Below are 23,002 nucleotides of genomic sequence, written 5' to 3' on the forward strand. Positions count from 1 at the left end.
TTGTCAAAGTTCAATCATGTTTAACTTTCAACATGCATTCAATGGCAGAGAATTTTGTATGTAGAGCCTTAAAACGGGAGCTTAAATGGGTGCTGCACGGTGGCGCGGTGGTTAGCGCTCTTGCCTCACAGCAAGAAGGCCCGGCTGGGGGGTCCTGAAAAAGATCAACTGGCATGTTCTCCCCGTGGATGCGTGGGCTTTCTCCGGGGTCTCCGGCTTCCTCCCACCATCCAAAAACATGCTTCATAGGTTAATTGGCAACTCTAAACTGTCCATAGGCGTGAGGGTGAGGGTGAATGGGTGTGTGATTGTGGACATTCTACCCTGCAACAGACTGGCGACCTGTCCAGGGCATCCCCTGCCTTCGCCCACAAGTGGCCGGGATAGGCTCCAGCAGCTCTGGTCCCGTGACCCCGAAAGGGACAAAAACGGAATAGAAAATGAATGAATGAGCCTGAAAACGGTTGTAGAAACTTGTGTAGAAACATGTGAATGCAAGAGTTTTGAATGTGGACACCTGAAGTTAAAGCTAAAGTCCCATTAATTGTTACACAGCTAGTTGTGTCAAATTTGTTCTCTGCATTTGACCCATCCCCTCAAGGAGCCGTGAGCTGCAGACACAGCCAAGCTCGAGAACCATTTGATTGCTTAAACCCCCAATCCCACCCTTTAAGACTGAGTGTCAAGCCAGGAGTCATCGTTTTATTGCTTTGAGAGGCTAGCCGACCAAATAGCTTACAGACACATTTCTGACAGACACATGACACATTCAGACACGACAGACACATGACTCGGCCTGGATTTGAGCTCATGGCCTTCCAGTCTCAGGGCGGACACTCTACAACAAGGCCACTGAGCTGGCAAATATAGACACATACGCATGGACTTTTCATCGAAAGTGGTCACTTGCTGAGGTGTCAACGTAGTTCAACGTAGAATGTTCTAAACGTTTTTTAGCCATGTAATGTGTTTCACTAGGGTCAAATATGTTGCCAGAAAAGATGGCAGGAGTATTATAACCGAATAAAACATTCATGAAAGAATCAGGTATTTTTGAGAAACAGAGCTGTCCAAAAAAACTTAAATTAAATAAATGGTAAATAATTAACATTTTTTTTAAAGAAAAAAACAAAACTACAAGGTGATCACACCATAGAAAATACTGTGTTATCTGTATTATGTTCTATGTATTATGTTTGTCCAAATGCTCCCACAGGTGCCACTGTGTATGAATGCGTTTTCAAAGAGCAGGTTCAGTGTTTACCACTGCTGAGTTACAGAGCTGCTGATTCAATTCTGAGGAAATTTGTGACAGCAGTGCACTTCTTTTTTCCGAGTTTGTTGATGTGTGAAAATGTTTCTTTCAGCGTTCAATTAGGTTTTCATATTCTTTCCCTCTGAAGTCCTTCACTAAGTGATTTGTCTTTATTATGACTTTCACCGTGACTGTGAAAAAATACATTATAGTGTATAGTAAAAGGTACTTTTGAATTGATTTCTGTCTCAATTTTTTCTCATCACTTAATGGATTACCGACAATTGTGCACCAAATAAAAAAGAGTTAGTTTTTATTTTATTTTAAAACATTCACTATAGTTATTTTTTCAGTCTAAAAATATTTGCAGAGCTAGCGTGTTTGATCATCAAAAGTAAGATGCCCTACCAGTTATTTTAGAAGATACAAAAGAAGCCTATTGTCCTGAGTGGTTTGTGACGACCTGATTTAAGTTTTTAGATGAGTTTCCGCTGCCATCTTGTTAGGAAATGACATCATCAAACCCTGGCTTTTCCGAAATGGGGCAACGACATTTAATAGTTATTAGAGCACACCTAAAGAAGAAATGTTCATAGAATTAATTAGATGTCAAGTGCAAAAAATAAAATTCATTCTTAATAAACTGTCTTTTCATTGACTTGTTTGCAATCAAGCCCCCACCTTTAATTTCTAAATACCTCAAGTACGGTACCTCAAATTACCACCAGAGGCTGGTTTTAAAATATATTAGAAATTTCCATATATACAAGCCAGTGTCAATTGGAGTGTTAATATTTGATTGACAGGTTGGTGAACTTTTCTTTGCTCCATCCAATTGTCCATTTTTTAGAATTTGGGTGAGTTGGGTGAATTAAACTCAAGTCAATATGACTACATCAGGGAGTTATCCTTTCAAGATGTCTTTTGTATTTATCTTCTTATCTGCAGTGTCATGTATATAACATCTTGCTGTCTTTGTGCCCTCCACAGGCCTGTTTTCTTGGGGGAGTTCATGGTTCAGCAGTCCCTCAAAGGAGGACGTTTCGCCAGTTAGTGAGGAGTCCCCTTCTCAATTGGCATCTACTGTTGCTTCCTCCAGTGATCCTGTAACAACAGTGGCCATCAAAAACTGGGAGAATACACTTAACGTCTCCAGCACAACCCCCGAAATCTTGTTCTCTAGCAAAGAAACTTGGATCAGAGTGGAGCCAGAGACAACCACCCTGCCTGAGCAGAAGAAGGAAACAGTGACCTCCAGGGCCAGTGGCAGAGGAGGAAGAGGAAGAGGGAAGAAGAACAGAGGGGAGGAAAGACAAAGAGGAGATGAGAAGGGGAAAAGACAGGAGAAGGAAAAAACAGAGGATGAAGGGAGTGGAGAAGCTGGTGCAGAAGCGAAGGGGGAGATTCAAGTGTCACGACGACCAGCAGAAACAAGCAAACCAAGAGAAAGATCCAGGGAAAGATCCCGAGATAGGGGTCATAGAAAAGGACAACCTACCACCACAGCTACCACCACTTCCTCTCCAACTACTCTGGAAACCACGCTGATAACTACAACTGGGACAGACATGCCAGAATCCAACAACCAGTCTACTTTAGCTGCATCAGAAAGCTCATCCCAGTCAGTTTCAGACAAGTCATATTCAGTTCTGTCCTCCTCTTATTTCCCATCAACCTCACTATCCGCATCTTCCTCTCAATCAACTCAGTCTGAATCATTTCTAGAATCCCAATCCTTACCCCCTCCACCTTCCTCCTTTCCAGGTACAGAAATGGCTCCATCTACATCCCAGCCATTATCCTTCTCTCCCTCATTGTCTCAATCAATTCCCCCTACACAGACAGAAACATTTGGACTGGTTTCAACTCCTAATGCAGACACACAGGACAATTCCACTAATTCCTTCACGCCTCTTCACCTGGTCCCAGTGGAGAAAGTAGATGTGAACAGCTCTCAGGCTTATCCTCTGTCACTGCCAGGAGCCCCAGAAGAAGAGGAACCTGCTTGGTCCCATGCTGTTGGCTCAGGAGCTCTCTTACCTGTTAATATAGATGAAGAAGCAAGTAGAGGAGGACTGAACGCCAATACCACAACTTTCAGTCCAACAGGTTAGTCTGTTTTTCGATACTGTCAGCATTTTGCTCTTCCCTGTAAATCACACTCATATTTCACAGCATGAGGTTGACATCTGATTAATACGTGATGCTCAGAATGACATGCTGTGAAGAATACAAGCTCAAAACCTTGAAAGAAGACTGGGGCAATCAAACGCAATAGAAAGGTAGAAAAACAGTTCTCTTCTCTACAGAGCATGTCATCTCTGGTTTCCATGGCAACTTGGGTGGAACTAGGATGAACTAAAATCTAAATGTACAATCTTCGCCCATCGTTTGAACCCTCAAGTACCTCAAGATAGAAGTTTTTTTTGCAGCAATGTGGGCAAAATGCAAACACCTACTGTTGTCTCTGATAATAATGCAGAACCTTTGCCACTGGTCCTCTCCAACTCTGGTTGATTTGAACTACAGACAAGGATAAACCAAAAATCAAAGCCATAGCTAAGTACGCCACCTAGGGGAAACATCCTCAATTGGAGTATGTCTACAACGATCCGCTCTGAGTTCCCCTTAAGAATGAAAATGCAGCTTTTATATCCGTAACTTCAATCTTTGAGGAGGTTTGCAATCCTCCAAGCTCAGCTGTATGGTGCCCTTCATAAAATGAATCTGCTGAGTGTAACTAAGGAAGTACAAGCATGAACCAATCCACTAAAAAATGTGGCACGAGAACATTTTTTTTCTAGTAAAACCATTGGTAATAAATCAGATACCACCCAGAGCTTCAGTGATCTTTTCCACTCAACTCAATTCTCCTTCATTTCAGCATCTGCCAGCACCCAAAATGTTGTGCCAAGTTTCTGTTAATCCTGGCACCAAGGGAAAAGCCATTCTCTGTTGATAAGTAGAGTAAAATACAAACTTTAATATTTGGCATTCGTTAAACCTCTAACAGCCAAAACTCAGTATTTCTGTCTTAACTACTTTATAGATGTGGTCAAAGAGAAAAATTTAACAACCACAGATGACTGTATAATTTTTGACAATAGTCGTTTTCGAAAAAGAAAAGTTTCTGTGTGCTCCAAAATTGTTATGTTCCCACTGGGCATGTGATGCCCGTTCTGGAATGAGCGTTTAGAAAACGCGTTAAGCACATGGTGTTTACACCGTACTGTCGCTACCCAATAGTAGCGCATGTCCATCACCTACAGTTTGAGTAGTCTTGGTGAGGAATGTTGAAGCGGAGGAAATCTCACAAATCTTGCTCCAGGCTTTTTCTTTCACAGCTATAATCCGATATATGAAAGACTTGGTGTCATTGCATCCGGGCACAAAAGCAATTATCAATTTCTCCTCCATGATTAATTTTCAAACGTTTGGCCCTCTATTGAATTAAAAAAAGAGTCCCTGGTTGGTCAAAGTTTGACCAACATCCTGTATCGACTCAGGATGAGCATTTTTCACGCCCAAAAATAGTATTAAGAATTTTTGTAGCTACGCAAGAGTTTTGAGCTCAGAAGCACAAAAAACGCATTTACATGTTTACGTATACTTTTGATTGGAAGTGGCCACCTGAACGCAAGTTGCTGAGGGCTGTTTGAATGTTGCTTCAGATTAAACGTCAGTGATCTGTTTAAAGGTGACTGAAAGTTGTACAAGTTAGATAAACTTTCTTTTGCTCTCAAAATTACCCAATCATTACATGAAAGCTGAAAACCCAAAAGAATTCACACTTTATAGATTTTTTATGGAGTAAAAACCCCCCCACTTACTTCAGAAATTGACCTCCCTATTGACCAATCACTGCTAATACTGCTAAAATAAATATTACATGTATTTTTAAGTCACTCAACACAAAGAAAAGCACAAATATACTTGTATATCTGCAAGAATTACGTCTTATTTTATACTTGATTATGGATGAGCTTGATATTGATGGAGAAAAACTATTTTAAGAGGGCTTTTTCATCTTCTCCGACCTAGCCACTGGCTGATTTAATCAAACAATTGAGTGTTTTTTCCCCAGGCAGATGCCCTTTTTTACTCAGTCACAAGCAGAGACTGCATGTTTGCCACCAATCACAGCAGATGATTAGGTCTGCAGCTCTGTATATCTCAAGGAAGCTCCTAGCCTGCCACCTGGTTTACCATTTATTTCTAACTTCGCTGTGTGAATGCATCGGAACCTTTCTATGTTTGAGTATAAAAGCCCCCAAGGCATCATTCTATCACCTATTTCCGTTGTCATTTTTTATTTTTGTCTCCTCTGAAAGCCGCTCATGTCTATGTGGGATGGTGACACCCCCACTAGGTGAGGAGGAATCTGATGGAAAACTGCTGTAAACTGTATCGACATGAAGCTGAGGGAAACCATCAGGGTTACTGGTTATTCCGTATGAGTGTTGATTGATTGACTGTTAGACCTTGGACCCATGCAAGCAGAGGACTATAAACACACAAACACAAGCTGATATCTTTGCTTCACAAACTGCAAAGGTGGATGGATGCACTAGCAGGAGATGGGACTTGAATAATAGCTTTCAGGTTCCATTTCTCTTTCATGTAAGAACTGCAGCTCCAGTTCAATCTTATGTGTTTGGAGCTTCACGGCAGTGGAGGTCAGTCCTCTCTTCGCTGGTTCCCAAGCATTTTAGGAGTCAATTTAATGAGGAGAAAATATATAAACCGGAGATCAACATCGTTCTCACTCATGGCTTTACAAATTCTCTGTCTTCATCCTCACATATAAGTACTTTTGGTTCTATTTAGGGTGGATCCAATAATTTTTTGTTTTCAATTTTTTTTCCTTGAGCCCTCCAGACTTTTCCTCCTAACATCCTTACAAGAAACCTATCGTTGCAGCATTTTTGTCCAGTTTCTGCAAACTTAATAGATGGATTTTGCTGCCTTCTAGCTCATTTTTGCTTGTGCTGGTGGTGTGCAAAGCAGGGGACTGTCCAGTATGTCAGCCCCTTCTGAGGGTATTGATTTTTCTGCACCACTCGCTTTAATGAACGGCAGATCGCACCAGGTTTATCTAACACGCACACACACTTTGGTAAATCTTCTTGTCGAACCAGTTGATATTTCTCTTGACACGCCGTGACCTTGACTAATATAAAAGGTGCAAATGCCCCCGGCTGACTTACGTTACACAAAATGCATGGCTGCTTTTCACGCCTTCCCTACTTCAGCAGAACTGAAAGCTTACATAGACAAGAGAGGCATGAAAGATTCATCACTGAGTTGAGGCTATTGAGAGTGCCTTGGGTCATTCTGATTGAAAAGCCTCAATTTTCTGTCATTTAACTCTTTCTTATCCTGTGCAGCCGCATGATTTTCATTCAGCAGTTAGCAGCATGACACAGTCATGCTAGTTATTAAAGAATTCAATTTCAGGCCTAATCATAGCTGAGGTATTGATTTTTGCTCATCTCACCATGTATGTACAAACACACAAACCTGCACATGTGGGCCATCTGAAACAGACGTTAGTTTCAAGGAACAAAGACCGAGCAAGTCTGGGTTTTCAAAGACCATGAGTTACTATAATGAGCAGTTCGGGGGGGGGGGGGGGGGGGGGGGGGGGGCATGTGGTAGTGTGTCAATTGATATGGAAATGCATGTTTGTGTAAAGAGACCACACACATGTGAGCACTTAGGGAGCGACATGAGAGGGCAAAGCACTCAGCAGGAGGTCTGCTCATTTTTTGTTGAGGTGGGCTGATGTCTGAAGTTCTCACACTGTTAAATGCAACCAATGGAGGGAGCCGAGGTTTGCTTTCCATATGGTTACCATGACAACTGAGCTGTAAGTGGATGGCAGGGCTGAAACATTGGTTTTGGATCAAACAGGCAGAGGTTGAAGTGAAAATACAAAAGCAGAAGCTGGTCTTTTGGCTGATTTTATTTTTGTTTAAGAGATATATTCATGCATTTTTAGTTTTTGGCATTATTTTAAATAGATCTGATAAAATGTATTGCAAACATTTTGAGCATTACCATGGAGACAATTGTAATGTTAGATGCATGTTACTTAGGGGAAGAATTAATCCTCAGAATCACTAATTGATTCTTTTTTGCACGTTCTCCCCCCCTCTCCCCCCCCACTCATTAAACCCTGCTTACGCCACCCCCCACCCCTGCTGTCTGTCTGTCTCAGTTGAAGTGGATCCCTGCGTGACAAACCCGTGTCTGCATGGAGGAAAGTGCCTTCCTCAAAGAACAGGCTACAGCTGCTACTGCCCACAAGGATTTGCCGGAGAGAACTGTGAGATCGGTGAGGGATGCCTACACACATACGCACTCTCAGAAGGCAAACAAACACAGAGACACTGACATGATGAAGTCACCCGGGGGTCAGACGATTTCCACAGAAGCAAGGTTTTCTAATGGCAAATTGACTGTTCCGAGGCCGTCTTTTCCTTCTCAGAGTGTGGGGGATTAATGGAGGAGAAGGTCAAAGGTTGCTGTCAGATGTTAAATTAGGAAGATGGCTATAGCCCATCTGGGTCAAACAATGCTGTCTTTTATTGGTAGAGTATAAATAAAATTAAACTACACTAGTTTGAGCGGATGTCCAGCACAAAGGTTTTATGGAGCCCTCGTTTTATTTTACACTCAGTTAAACCTCTTGAACAATTAGGATGAACTCAAGCAGTTTGGTTTGGTTAATTAAGTTCCTTTATAGATTTCAATCTGGCTAAGAAGGTGATATAATTTCTATATAGCAAGAGGCTGAATTTGCTTTTGATTGTTAAAGCTCGACTACGATCATATTTTGATGTATTGTAAAAGTGTTCTCAGTGGTGTTAATGATAATTGTGCAATTTTCAGCCAAAAAAATAAAAATATAAAAAGTTGTGGCAGGACTATTGGTGCAGCGTAAGCCGGCCCCCTTTTTCCTCTTGAATATGTTTACACTGTATGCTCTCCTGCTAGCTCACAACATTTTTTCATCTGCTCCTGATTCACTATGATTTGAATGAAGACATGCTGAACAATGCAATTTTGATTTCAATTTTTCTTCATTAAAAATCAACAAGAATATGTTAAAAACACCAAAAACACGACTTTCGTTGAAGTGGGTCTTTAACTGTTTTGCCAATCGGCCATTGCACACTACCATTGCTTAGCTTGATGGAAAACTCTTGCTGGATTAGGACTGTTGAATGGGGTAGAATGAGAGCTTAAAGCAGATAGATTTTTGTCTACAGAGGCTCAGATGTTGCTTTTCCATTCAAACTTTATCAGATCTCTCCACCGGTATTTATTATTTATGTCCATACTTGCGCTGACTGATTAAAACCTAAACTCAAAACAAAAAAAAACAACTACACAGTACAATCAAGATTAGCAGAAAATAAGACATTGATCGCCTTTTTTGGTATAATGAATAAAAAGACAACATTGACTGTTGGCAGCCAACATTAGAAAACAAAAGCTGCTTTTTTTGCTGTCTCAAGGCACTTGTTGCTTCATCTGATTATTCTAAATTTTCTATCAACTGTGTTCTCTGTTTTTCAACTGTTACAGACCCTTTTTTTATAAGACTTTAGAAACTTGTGTGAAAATACCTGCAAAATGTTGACACGTAGCATTAATGAAACTTTTCTTTGAACACAATAATGATTAAATGCGTTTTTTCAAATAAAAGAAATTAAACTAAGTGTAAGAAAAAGAGAGACTGTTAATATCCTTGAAAAAATATTATTTTTACATAAAACCTCCTCTTTCTTGACTTTGGTCCATGTGACTCACACATTTGAATTCTTGAACAGCTTCTGCTCATCAGAAGACACTATGAATGTGTGAAAACAAGACTTATTGCTATAGATTAGAGAGCAATGCATGGATATATGCATTGCTCTCTAATCTATATCCATGTACATGGATTTATTTTATTTTGCATTTCTGTTTTTTTTCTTTCTAATCTTTTGACTCATAATTAAATATTGTGGTGAATTATTTAATAAATAACAATGATGGATAAAATAAGGGTTTCAAAGAAATGTTTTTGTTAAATAATTAACAGTTCACACTTAGTTCACATATTTTCCTCCCAACCAAAGTCCTTCACAGCTTTTTTTTGGTGCTAAAAGTAGAAAAAAAGGAGCAGGCACAGAATCAAACTGACAGCTAGCAGCTGATGGATGTTCGTGCTCCAACACCCTGTGGTGGATTCGGAGAATTTGCATCATTACCTTTCTGGGGAGCTACTTCTCCTCTGCACAATGATACAGCATCATTTTTTTTTATCCCAAACAAAAAGGAACTGCTGTTATACTGAGACGAAAGCAGTTTTTTTCTTGCATCTATGAATTTGCACATCCTAATATATGTTTTATTTGAACTGTACCGTTCTTATGTCTGTTTTTTGTTAAAACTTAAAACCCTAATGAAACCTTTTCTTCTCCACTAGATTCATCAGTTTGACCTTTTTGGATTTACTTAAATCTTTACATTTTTTTGTGAGTTTTTATGTTAGAATGATCTGGACATCCACTTCCACGACAAATAAAGGCAAATGATGCTTTTTTTCTATAACAGATAATGAAATCAGAAAAACCTTGCCTCTGAGAGTTTACTACCAAGATCGTCTTTTATATTTCACAAACACTGAATGATCACAGCTTTTAGGCTGTTTGAACCCCTGCAGGCAAAAAATATTATTTAAATCTCAGATTTTTCCGTACATCGTCCCTAAATAAACAGCCTTTACTTTTTTTTTTCATCCATCTTTAAAGAGCTTAAGTTTTCATGAACCACTAAAGCAAACTCTGCTGCCAGATTAAAGTCAGAGCAAACTTTTGAAGATTTTGAAGTGTCTGCAAGAAGTAAAGTTGGAAAATCTGCCTTCTGAGAGATTCAAGAATAATCTTGTCACACCACTACAAAAGCTGCAGACTTTTCCGACCATGAGTTGTAATTAATATTGACCTATTTTGCTTCCAGCACTTGGTCTGTTGATGAAACGTAAAAAAAGCCTTGATAGAACTAAAGGTCCTTTTAATTTGATCTGCCCAACCCATTTAGCTCGCCGAATTTTCTTGGACCTATATCCACTAAGATGTATGGAAAATACTTTGAAATAACTTTGAGCTTGTAAGCAGCTTTCCTTTCTCACTCTTGCTGTGAGTTTTAATGGATTTCTGCAGTCCTGGGGTGTATTTTGTTATTCCAGCTTCCCAAAAAAATCCACTGCCGTGAAGATTACGTGCCCTCCTTTTACTATGATAGAGTGATACTTATCGATCCCTGCAGAGAAACCTTCCCGTCGGCGGCGGTTTTTGCAGAGTGGTTAGAGAGCGTAGACTGCTGCAGAGCAACAGGCCTGGAGCTAGTTGGACTTCTCTTTCTGCAGAAAGCCTCCCTCAGCGGGGTCAGAGTGTACCAGATTGAACCAAAACATCTGGTCAAGTTCAACTTCTCCACTGACTCATCCAGCCAATTTACACTGTAACTGCATTGAAGGAAAGGCAGAATTCTTTTAAATCTCATATTTGTAAATTAAGACAATTGATAAAATTAGAGAAGTTATTAAAAGAAGAGTTGGGCTACTAACATTTGAGATCCTTTAAAAGAGTCTTCCTGCAAGAGAATTAGGCTAACCAAGTAATAGTGATTGAGCTGTCTGTATTCTCCTCACAACCTGAATTATGATAATGTGCCCACCAACAGGGACACATTTCCATTTTTTAAGCAGGACCAATAACAAACTCATTTTGTGTCAGAATGTGAATTGGAGTTTTTTTTTTTTTTGGTCACTTCAGCAGAATACATTACTTCAATTTGACACCTAATGAGAACTTCAGCTGCCCTTTTTTCTACTCCTCACAGATGTAGATGACTGCCAGTCTGAACCCTGCGAAAATGGAGGGACCTGCGTGGACAAGATTGATTCATTCCTCTGTCTTTGCCTGCCAAGCTATGGAGGAGACACGTGTGAGAAAGGTTAGAAGCAGAGCATTGCAGCCGAGAGATGCTACTTCTTGATCGCATGAAATACAACCAGATTGTTTGTGCATTGGATGAAACCACATAGGCTGAAAAATTGCTTCAGATTGTGAGTCATCTGACTCTTGCTGGTAAATAACTGCTGCTTGCTGTTTCTCAGTGCTGTATGTCATAAAAATATCACACATTGTCACTTTTCGCTGCATCTTTAATGGCGTTTTTTTTTTTTCAAATGTGCTGGGAAAATAACAAATACTGATTAGAGCTGAATGTGTGCACCCCATTGTGTGAACAACAGTAACCAGTGCAAATAATTTTTCTGCCTGTAGCACAGGATAGAAAATATGCTGCACCTTTGTTTGGGCTGTATAACCTTTTTAGGTGCAATTCCCAACATCAAATAATTAACCCAATTAAAAATCAAGAACTTATAGGGTTAGCCTCCTGTGCAGCCAGAGGCACTGGCACCACATTTAGCTGCTTCTGCTGACAGATTGAGGCACATTCTGCATTTTCTTGTGAGGTTTTCATCTTCTTGGTGCAGACAAACATGATGCCTTTCCAAATGAACCTTCCGGAATGCTTCTATTTATATCAGACAATGCGAGCAAACAAACAAAAATCGACACACACTTTGACCGAAAATATATTTTTCTTATTTCTGGGCTTCTGTATGAACCTCTGTGCAGCCAGTCACAGTGCAGACAGGAAGAGGTGGAAGTATTTGAAACTTGAGAAAAAAGGAAAGAATTACACAGGAAAAACAGTTTATTGTGAAAATGACAAAATTATTCTCCTTACGGTGGCGAGTTTCTTTGAAGTCCGACTCTATCTTTTGATCTATTTTAAAAGCGTTCCCAGTAGTCTTTTAGTTATGATTATGCTGTTGTTAGCCAAAGTTAAAAAAACATGTTGTTTTCTAGGACTTTGTTTCTGCAGAGCGGCAGTAGTTCGTTAGAATTTTTTTCTCAGAGTTGTGGGTGAGACAGTTGGTGCAGATTAAGCCAGCTTCCATTTCTCATCATCTTTTTTTTTTTACACTCTCTACTGCTAGCTTACAGCCCATCACACCACCAATCTAACATTAGGGGGTCAAAAAAATGTCAAGCAATTTGGAGCTATCCAGCAATACAGTTTTGGGCCAGAAATCAGTTCAAAGATGAAGAAATGAAGACATACAGGATATGGATCCTGTATGTCAAGCTGATGCATCAGAATGGAGCCAAACAGGAAACTTCAGGCCCACCCAGCGTTTTTCCTACCTCACAAATGTGTTTTTTTTTAAAGCAGCATGGAATCAAAACAATTTGATTAAAAAGATACTTAGAAAATGCAATCTTAAGCTTAATTTTTCTTTATAAATTTCCTCCATCATCAAAAAAAACAACTCAAGAACATGTTAAAAAAAACACCAAAAGCATGGTTTACATTGGAGTGGAGCGTTCAAATTTCGTCTTTTCTAGTGTCTTTTTGAAGGTGTAGGAAACAAAGCCCGTGTCTGGAGCACCTCTGTGTAAAAATAAATGACTTGATGATTATTGATCTATAAGCTATTTCCAAAATCCACTGTGAGACTAGAAAACAGCAAAATACACATCTGATTTCTTGGAAATGTATATAAATTCAAAATAAATACAATAGAGAAATATGGGAAAGCACTGATAGAAAAGAAAATTGAAATAGGGAGACAAGCAACAGTAAAAAATAAATGTTAGAGGGAATAAATGTGAAACTGAGAAATTTTTGACAAAGAAACAAAGCAGGCACATCTAAAGCTCCTCAAATATAGCCTCAGCTAAGCCAGCAGTACTTTGATTCAGCAAGTCTAATATTGAAAAGCTAATCAAAGAGGCATGCAGCAGCAATCAACCCTCAGACATCAGGCTGGGTGCCCATAATTCACCAAAAAACAGGGAGATTTGTCTGCTGAGCTTCTTTCTACTGACATAAACACACGCTCTCATCTATGTGCAGATTCACTGAAACGCTCACACACAAACTGTGGATGCACCACCTGAGTGGTTCCAGCTCTCACCTCCCTCGTTTGTGTATGCTTTATGTTTGCATTAATGAGGATTAATGAATATCTAACCTTTGCAGCTGTAAATGAATGCGCAGGCTTCGATGTTATTAATGAATATCAATAGTGCAAATAGGGGGTTGCATGCGCTGTGAATGGAAAATAAGTATTTAATTGCAATTCATGTATTTAGCTTTTTTAGGATAATGCAGGCACATACATTAATCCTGATTTACCAAATGAGATTAAACGCTTCCTTCTTTCATCTTTCACTGCAATTTAAGGAAGAAGGCATTTAAAATATCATGTCTTCTCCTCCATTATAGATGTTGAAGGTTGTGAGTACGGCTGGAGGAAGTTTCATGGTCACTGCTACAGGTAGGAAAGTTTAGAAATGCTTATTAAAAAAAGCGAAGTGTAGGAACAACCTCTAAATTATTCATGAGTGCTCATAGTTCTACAGCAGCAAGGCAGTTTATTTTGATTATATAATAACAATGCATTCTTATAAGAGCTTTCTCTCACACAGATACTTCAGCCACAGACACACCTGGGAGGATGCAGAGAAAGACTGCAGAGAACACAGTGCTCACCTCAGCAGTGTCCTCTCCAAAAATGAGCAGGAGTTCATCAACGGTACGCAGGATTAGCAATGACTTGTCAAAAATAACCTTGAAGAAAAAAGGGATTCATTTGCTTGAGTACAGCCTGATGTGGAGAGAATAAATCATGAAGAGAAGTTTGAATTTAAACTAAATATATGAAGACATGGAGGCAAACAACATGTCAGCTGGGATGATAACATTGATGTGTGACTGCACTGCTGCTCGTTCCAGGTCTTGGTCATGACAACGCCTGGATTGGTTTAAATGATCGCACAGTAGAGGAAGACTTTCAGTGGACCGATGGCAACGATCTGGTCTGTTTTCTTCTTATCCAAGCATATACTGAAAAAAGCTCTGTTTGATAAAAGTGTGATCATTCATTGATTAAATTAAAAATATGCTTACAAAAGTGATTTAAAAAAAGTTTGAAAGTCTTATTTGAATGTTAGAACCCAAAGAGAAATAGTTATGCTGAGAGGCTGGACTAAAGGTCTGCATTTTTACGGCAGGAGACTCACTGAATGAAAATGTTTTATTTCACTGCGCAAAAGTAATCCCATTTAAAATAACTGATCAATAATGTGTGGGAAGTAGCTCTTTGTCTGTCTTTCAAAGGAATGTTCTTTCTTTTCTTTTAAGCTTAAAGCATGTTTAGATTGATATAGCAGAAGTCTGTATATCCATTTGCATTATTATTTCACTGTCATCTGGTTTCTTTCATAAAGCTTAAATTTGGTGCTTTGTCACCTTCCTTTAGGGGTTGGTTGGAGATTGCAAAGATGTGACATTTAATTCTACTTCAGAAAATATGATAAAGAGATAGATAAATATGTCATTTCTGTTTGACAAGGCTGTTATTAAGCTGACTTTGGAGCACAGCTGCTCCTTCTGCATCACTCCTTCATGTTGAGCACAGAACGAAGGATCAGCCTGAAATGCTGCATTTTGCACATGAAGACTGAAAATAGCAGCTGACTTTGACTAAACAAAATCTGTCAGTGGGCTGAGTAAGTGTGAGTTAGTATATTGATTTTGACTGTTCTGTTGTAAGTTTTGCACCTGTGCTTGGATGTAAACACAACAGTTTGAATAAAAGTGTAATTAATAGCAGAGGGATTTTGTTTTAGTCAAACTTTAAAGAACTTGTGTTCTATTAGTCTAAGATAAAGTCTTTATGTGCAAAATCATATTTTGTCTTCCATTTTTTTGTTGATAAAACAATTTGTGGAGTGCATGTCCCAAAAAGGTCGCTAAATTTTTACAAAACTATTATTATACTGTAGCTGTAAATCCTTTGCTGTTTTGTTTGTGAATGCTGCTGTGCAGGTTTATGAGAACTGGAGGGAGAGCCAGCCAGATAACTTCTTTGCAGGCGGCGAGGACTGCGTGGTGACCATCGCCCACGAGGACGGCAAGTGGAACGATGTCCCCTGCAACTACAATCTACCTTATGTCTGCAAAAAAGGCACAGGTACTGTCACGCTTCTAGAGCCAACAGAAGTCATCATGATAGAGTCACACGATCTTAACTTTTTCTTTGTGTTCCTTGTTTGACAAAGCAAGAAAAAGCCAAAAAATGATCTCATTCGGAGCGACAGTTTGGCTGCATATGTGTGACCATCTGGCCTTGTGTTAGTTATTGGTGTTCATCATTTTCTCTTGTTTTTGCCCTTAGGAAGACTTAATTGTTACCAAAAATTAGTCGTTGGCTAAATGTCAAATGGTTAGTGCAACAGCTGCTCTAGTGTTGACAAACACTTAAGTAAAATTTGTGATTTAATGTAATAGAATCTTTTTTTTTTTTCTTTAGAGAAATAGCAATCCTAATTCGATTTTTTTTCGTATTTAAAGGTGTATTCAGACTGGAAAAATCCTTTGGTACAGACCCAGTCAGCTTAATTAGGTCCTAATTGAGTCCTGAACCTTGCGTTTGGTCTGTATTCAGGACTGCAGTCAAGTGCCCTCTCCTGTTTTGGACCAAAGAAAATAAAAAACATATGACTAAAGATCTCCTCACTCATTGGTCAGGAATTACAAGGCAGGGCAAAGCGACTAGAGGCAGAAACAATTGAAGTCCTGCTCTTTGCAATCCTTGTTGGGATAGTTCATTCAAATTGTATATTTCACTCACCAATTTTGAATGTCTGTTTCAATGTCAGGCTCAACACTTTTTACTCGCTTTTTTGGTCCGTGCCACCTAAAGAGACACAGAAAAGCATTTAATAGGAATTTTCAGCTGTGTCAAAATAAATGTTCTTTTAGTAGGGAGTTGGACCATTTTTTCCTCTTTGATAACGCGACAATCGTTGCTTAACATATGTCTGTGGCTCATTGGTTGCTATATTCCTACTTTGTTTATATCATGTGACCAGCCACAGTGGCCGTTTTGGTCCAATTGTTTGGATTGTATTCAGACTGAGGAATTTCAAAGCTCAGTCCGATTGGAAACGAACCGAGACCACTTCCAAAGATGGGTCAGAGAGTGGTTCCTGGTTTCAGGCCAGGGTCCGCTTGGGTGTATTCAGACTGAAAATGTGTTCTGGATTATTGGGGGAAATGAACTCTGGTTCACTTTACGTGGACCAAATGTTTCCAGTTTGAATACACCCTAAGTCAGTGGACTGATCCACCCCCATCCAGGGGATATTCAGACTGACCAAAAGTCATCCTGAAGTCTTTTCTCTCTGACATCCCTGTAAATGCAGCGAGGGCTTATGGGATAGCAGGAAAACATACAGAAAACACTCAGAGGCTCTAGGAGTAAGAATGGGATGAAGGGTTTCTGTTTACGTGGCTGTTGTCCTTGTTTAAAAAAAATATCCCCCCTCTGCTTCAAAACGCCTCCATCCATCAGAAACAGCAGCAAGTCTGCCATCTTCAGGCAACACGTTGGCTAAAGTCTTCATACTCAATATTAAACAGTATTATTGGCTTTTTTTTATTGAGCTTGACTTTGTTAGAAGCTTATTTATTTGAGTTCTGTTGTTGTTTCGAATGATCTTGCAGTGTTGTGCGGAACCCCTCCAGCAGTGGAGAATGCTCACTTGATAGGCCGGAGGAGATCCCACTATGACATCCATTCAGTGGTGCGTTACCAGTGCTCTGAAGGGTTCTTTCAGCGCCACATCCCCACTGTTCGATGCCGGGCCGACGGAAGCTGGGAAAGACCCAGAATCATCTGCACAAAGTGTAAGTGGGCAACTTCACAACTTTGATTTAAAGGCTTAATGAAAAATCGTTCTAGTGTTTGCAGTGTACAATCAAGCTTTATTGTTTTGCAGAATGTCTAAAAGCAATGCAACTTCTAGGATCAGTAGGAGTGGCACAAAACCATTAAAAAAACATTTTTTTCCTTAAAGAAGTCCACATTTCCCATCTGTACTTCTAACTCTACCTCAAAATTTCCACATGAATCTATAAGATTCTGTAAAAAATATGCGGCGTAGGATTAGAGGTCCTCCTACAGCCCAGATTTTGTCCTTGTTCAGGCAGATGCCTCTGTGTGGGTTTGTAAAATGCCTTTTTTCTTGACCCTTTTAAGGTTCTTTGCTCTGAATTTAGAATATATAACTTTACGTTTTTATATTCATCCAGCAAAATACCACAATAGATCTTAGAGCAATGTTCTAAGTTATATGTAATCAGTTACATTTACTTAAAAACCCACTCTTAACATCTTCTGAGCTGTTTTCAAAGCCTTCCCAGTGGTCTTTTACTTATGATTACGCTTGTTTCAGTTAAAATAGAATAAAAAGCTGTCATTTTCTAGGACACATTTACTGCAGAGCAGCAGTAGTTCATAAGATATTTGCCTATGAGTTGTGGGCAGAAATGGGTGCGGCGCAGCTCCACCCCCTCTTCCCCTTCGTGTTGCTGAGAACTTGGGATAGGAATGTTGTGGCCCGTCCAACATATTTTCTACATCACAAATAAACTCTTTTTCAAACGGCGACTTTTGTCTGCTCCTGATTCACAACAATTTGAATAAAGAAATACTCACAAATGCAAATGTGAGCTTATTTTTCTTTCTATATTTCCTCCCTCAACAAAAAAAGACACAAAAACAGAATTTTCCTAGGAGTGGTTCTTTAAACAACTGTTATCTTCATAGTACTGTACTTCCTATACTGCAAAGAATCTTTTTACAGAGTATTTCAGTAATGCAATCCAGTAATGTCCCAGCACCATACTTTTTACTACATGCACATTTTTCTTTCTGCATGATTCTACAGAATTTCAACATACATCAGATATTTTGTGCAATCAGTACTTACATGGTTAAGTATAAAACTCATACAGTCTAAAGTAATTACTATTTTTACCTGAGTAGAGTTTTTTGGCTGCTCTACCTACACCTGTCGGAGATTTTACTCCTGTAATTGGGGCAGCGGTAACACATTTCCACTTCACAAAGCATTTCTTTAACTTCTGCAGCTCGACGTTCTCATCGGTACCGGCGCCATCACCACAATCAGCACCACGATCACCGCAGGAACAGGAGACACGGAAGGGAGGGCAACAAAGCCAGAGGGGACGGCCACAGCTACTACAGAACCAAATAATACAATGCCAACCAGAACCCCTGAAGACAGACAGTAGTTCATATCACTCCTATCTCTTCTCATGCCTCTCTCTATACTCTATGCTTAGCTTTATTCCTGCTGATTTAACAAAAATCTTTAAACTTGCAGCTGATCCTTAGGTTTTGTTGTTTTAACCTCCTTTAACCGAGGTCCATGTGAACACTTATTCTCTTGTCACTCTTCCTAAAGTCTCCGTAGAGTCTCCACAAGTATAGCAAACTGTAACCTTTTCTTGGTCTGTACTGACAGCAGTGTGGAGGCACCAGTGACTGTATGCATGTCAGACTGTAAACTTCACCCTAACCCCAGCTCTGGATGGCGGGGAAAAGAAGTGTTTGTGTGTGTGTACCGTGGATTTTTTCATAGAGCGTTTGAGTAGCTGCTCTGTTTTCTTCTACTGACAACATTTTGTTTTAATACTTTCTGTTTTTGTGATTTTACTATTTATTATGAATCATTTGCTAGTGAGCATGTGTTTTTGTTTGTTTTTACTCACACTCAAGAGAGCCAGTGTCATTTTTCTACAATCCAAAAGTCAATCAGTAACACAGTGAACCATTTCTTTCTCTCTAATACTTTTTTTGTAAATACTGTGATGTGTTTTGCTGGCTGATGCCAGATCAAGAGACGGACCTTATCCTTTAAAATAAACCATCTACGAACCTGTTATCATAGATTAAGAGAGTGGAGTAATAAGATACTTACTAGAGATAAATGCTTGATTGTATCAGATTTGCTTAACATGTTCAACCTTTGCACGGCTGTACTTACATGATAGTAGGATGTCACCTTTGTTTGTCTTTGGTCCTTTTGATATTCGATCAGTCATTCCCCTTTCTTTGGTGTTCTTGTGACTTTTTGTCCTGTTGTTGTATTCCGTTCTTAATAAAGTGAATTTAAAAGAATGGGAACAACTGTTTGTTTTATTTTCTGTGTAGCTGATGCAATATCTGCAATACCTCAGATCCAGATCCTCTTTATGTTTTAGTTACAAGATAACTGCAGCAGATTTCTTTTCTGCCCTATAATGGTTCCACAGCTTAATGACACTGATAGGAAGGTTGAAGCTAATGCTAACACATTGTACCAATAGCATTAAGTTCTTTCAACAGTTTCTTGCTAAATGCATATACTCCCATTGAATGTTGAATTTGATTCTCTTCTATTTATAAACTAGACCGACTTCTTTGTTTGCTCTACTCAGATTTAAAAAAAGACTGCAATACATTTACAGTTTTCCTTCTTGAACTTTAAGATAACCCAAAGCAAATGCAAAACACTTTTATTCATCAAAAAAAGAAAATAAAAAATGAAACTAGACTCCCTCTTGCAGAGCAAGAAGAGATAAAGCAGAGTTTCTTCATCACACAAGATGAAGATTGGGGCTTCAAAGCTTTGCAAAGACCAGTTTCTGAGCAGATGAAAGTGTCTGCAGCCCTCAGAAGGTGGAAGATTCCACAGGGTTACCTTGTTGTTTTTTTTGTAGAAAAATCAATGAGAAAACCCCCAAAAATGGAAGGAGACCACAAATGTAAGCTTCATATCCATCTTTTCAGCTGGACTCATTTTGTCAGGTCAACCCTTTTACCTAATGGGACACCTTTTGCTGGCGGCAGTCGCTCCACCCAAGTCAATACAGCTGATCAGCCAGTCTGGTTTTTAAGAACTGTCACAGATTTAATCTGGTGGCTATACAGACCTTTTCTGTAGGGCACAGGACTCTGACCTTTAACGTTTTTTTGTGTCAGCCCCATGTTTACACTGTTATTTATTAATGAATGAAATATAATCTAAATACTATCCATTTATGTAAAAAATTGGGCTGTACCATATCACCACAAAGTTAGCTGAGTCTTGGTATTGATTTGTCAGCCATGTATTACAGTTTTCTCAATTGCTAAAGGTCCATTCTCCAAACCAGTCGATCAACTGCTTTAATTCTTTTTATTGAAAAAAATCAGTCTGTCATCTAAACCTGAAACATAATTTGCAGTTAACACACAATTTCGAAAAACTCTAATCTACTCTTTGAAGAACACATGACACATTCTCATTTTTAAAGACCAGTTGGCATTCACATCACACAAAAATGCAAAAAGTTAACACAAATTGCCAAAACTCAAACTCTGTTCCAACATAGCAGTCACCATCAACCCACAACTGATCAAACCTGAAGACACTTGTTGCAAAGCAACTGCAGTGAATATAGTGACAGTTTTAGAACAACTTAGCAGCTTTTCAAAAGTGGATAACAGAGCAAGACCAACACCAAGACCTGAGCCTGCACCCAAGACCTGGTTCCAAACAGAAGACAAGAATTTCTGATGAGATTCAGGCCATAGTTATTGACAATATATTGGTTTGTGTTATTACCATGAGGAACCCCGGTTTAAATGTCAACCCTAAATTAGAGACACTTTTCTTGAAAGCTGCTCTACTTTTCTCTAAACGGGTCTCTAAATGCTCTAAAACTGTGAACACAAAACCCAGTTTTCAAACTAAAATCACAAAACCTCAGATTCTTCTTGGAATACAAAAATCTCTCACCTCAAAACAGTTCAATCTGTGCTCAAAAATGAACTTTGTTTTGAAATCATGTCCCGAGTCAGTCAAACTTAAAAAATGCAACATTGAACAGTAACTACACACTACGTAGAAAAATAGACAACACAATGTTCATGACATTAAGATGGAGAAAACATTTTTTTGTTGTTGACTGTAGGCTAAATGCATGTTGCAGAAAACCTGTGCATTTAGGACAGAAATCTTGTGCAATTGCACGTAGCACTTGAAAAAGCACAGAAGCGCTTGTTACTTGTGCAAAAGTAAATATAAAGTACAAACATATACAAATAAGTGCATTAATCAGCCACAGCCTCATGTCTCTGTACTGGGTCAGACCACAGGACTTCATTCACATCACAGGCCACATTTTGCCTGGCCAGGCAACAGGGGAAAAAACACTGAACGTCGTATTTAGGCGTATCATGCCTCCACACCTAAGATACCACAGGCAAGTTCCATGGCTTCCAGGAGATTTACCCGGGTGTAAGATTGGCATTTACATACCTTCCACTCCACCACCACCGTGAGAAGAATTCCTCAATAGGGTTTAGGATATGGTGGAAGCCAAAGATTGATAAAACCTTGGTTCATACTGAACCACTCTGTAACCTGGAGGGCTCTGCGAAAACTCACATTGTCCCAAAAAACAACATGGATGGCATGCTCATCATGCTGCCCTAACAGAGCATCTTGCATTCAGGACATTTAGGACAATGAGGAGCGGGTGAGTGTTGTGGGGCCCCAGGTTGGCATGATGGTGGACAACCCCATGATTGCTTATAATACAGCACATAATGCAGCTTTTAAATCATTTTGAAAATCGTGTTTGGTGTTTTGCTGTGTTGTGTTTGCTGTGTGTGTAGCTTTTGACAACAGAGTCTTCATTTTGACCTCAAAGTGAGCTTAAGTATTTTGTATAATTAACCAATATTTTGAAAATTGTGTTCGATGTTTGGTTAAATTGGTCTAAAGCTTCAGAAAATGTGTTTTATGAATTGGGAAAAACTGTCATATACTTTAATACCAGCTGTAAAATACTAACCACTACTTTTGAACTCCTTTTTCTGTTGTTTAACAATCATTACTTTCCAATTGCTTTCTTTCAAAGCTTCATCAATTATGTATTTGTGAACTTTTTATTTCCAACAGTTGTGAAGAGCTTTCATTTGGTTTAATCTTTGTTGTCACTTGGTTTACCTTCTGGTAACGATTTCTTTGCTCTGTGCAGACGCTGTATTGACTTTGGCAACTAAGTCAGGAATCAATAAAAAAATCTAAATGCAAAAAGAATGTTAGTTTGAATATTCGGCCCATTATTTTTTGCATTTGTTTTTACTAGAAGTGTTTTTGGCAATAAATATTAAAAAAACGACCCCTCAGAATTACTAAAAAGATGTATGGTGTATTGTGTCACAAAAGGTGCAGAAGTTTAATATGGAAATAATTAATTTAACATAATAATTCAGTTTTGCCTCATTTAACTTGGTAAGTTTGATGTTCATTCATTCCCATGCGTTCACACATGTTTTTTGAATTAAAATGAGATTCCAGGTCTTTTTTTTTTTTTGTGAGGGGAAAAGTCGTCTCACCTTGATTTTTTTTTTCTTAAAATTTATTTAGATTTTAATTCATGGATAAGGGGTTTAATTTAGCAGAAACAGAACACGGAGGATAAAGACTAAAAGATTCATTTTCCTCTGGATCCTCCAGGTGTTTTTGCTCTCACTACCATCTGAATAAAACATTAGTTGGAGAGATGGGGACAGGCTGGTGACATCCTTGCATAAGATCTGAGCCAACATGCTGCATCTAAGCACAGCGATCCTGACAATGATGTTTCATCTTAAAAAAATCAGGTGGACGCTCTGCGTGTACGCAGTAAAACTGCATCTAATCATGGCTGCATGGCAAAAATGTCAAATCTGGTACAGTTTTGTTTTCCTTGTCTGTTATGCTAATT

General features: G+C 39.0%; 1 protein-coding gene across 1 annotated transcript in view; it reads left to right on the plus strand.

The window, feature by feature from the left end:
• Positions 1–19,388, plus strand: part of LOC101173740 (neurocan core protein) — a 37,999-nt gene extending 18,611 nt beyond the window's left edge. The window contains exons 13-21 of the mRNA XM_078934884.1: positions 2,246–3,364; positions 7,476–7,592; positions 11,153–11,266; positions 13,616–13,667; positions 13,819–13,925; positions 14,126–14,208; positions 15,221–15,365; positions 16,901–17,083; positions 18,329–19,388. Of these exons, the coding sequence (XP_078791010.1) occupies positions 2,246–3,364; positions 7,476–7,592; positions 11,153–11,266; positions 13,616–13,667; positions 13,819–13,925; positions 14,126–14,208; positions 15,221–15,365; positions 16,901–17,083; positions 18,329–18,456 (2,048 nt within the window). The 3' untranslated portion in view covers positions 18,457–19,388. The remainder of the gene's footprint in view (positions 1–2,245; positions 3,365–7,475; positions 7,593–11,152; positions 11,267–13,615; positions 13,668–13,818; positions 13,926–14,125; positions 14,209–15,220; positions 15,366–16,900; positions 17,084–18,328) is intronic.
• The last annotated feature ends 3,614 nt before the right edge of the window (positions 19,389–23,002 follow it).

This window comes from Oryzias latipes, chromosome 17, assembly GCF_053564925.1.
Source record: "Oryzias latipes strain Hd-rR chromosome 17, Olatipes_Hd-rR_3.1".
Taxonomy (NCBI): Eukaryota; Metazoa; Chordata; class Actinopteri; order Beloniformes; family Adrianichthyidae; genus Oryzias; species Oryzias latipes.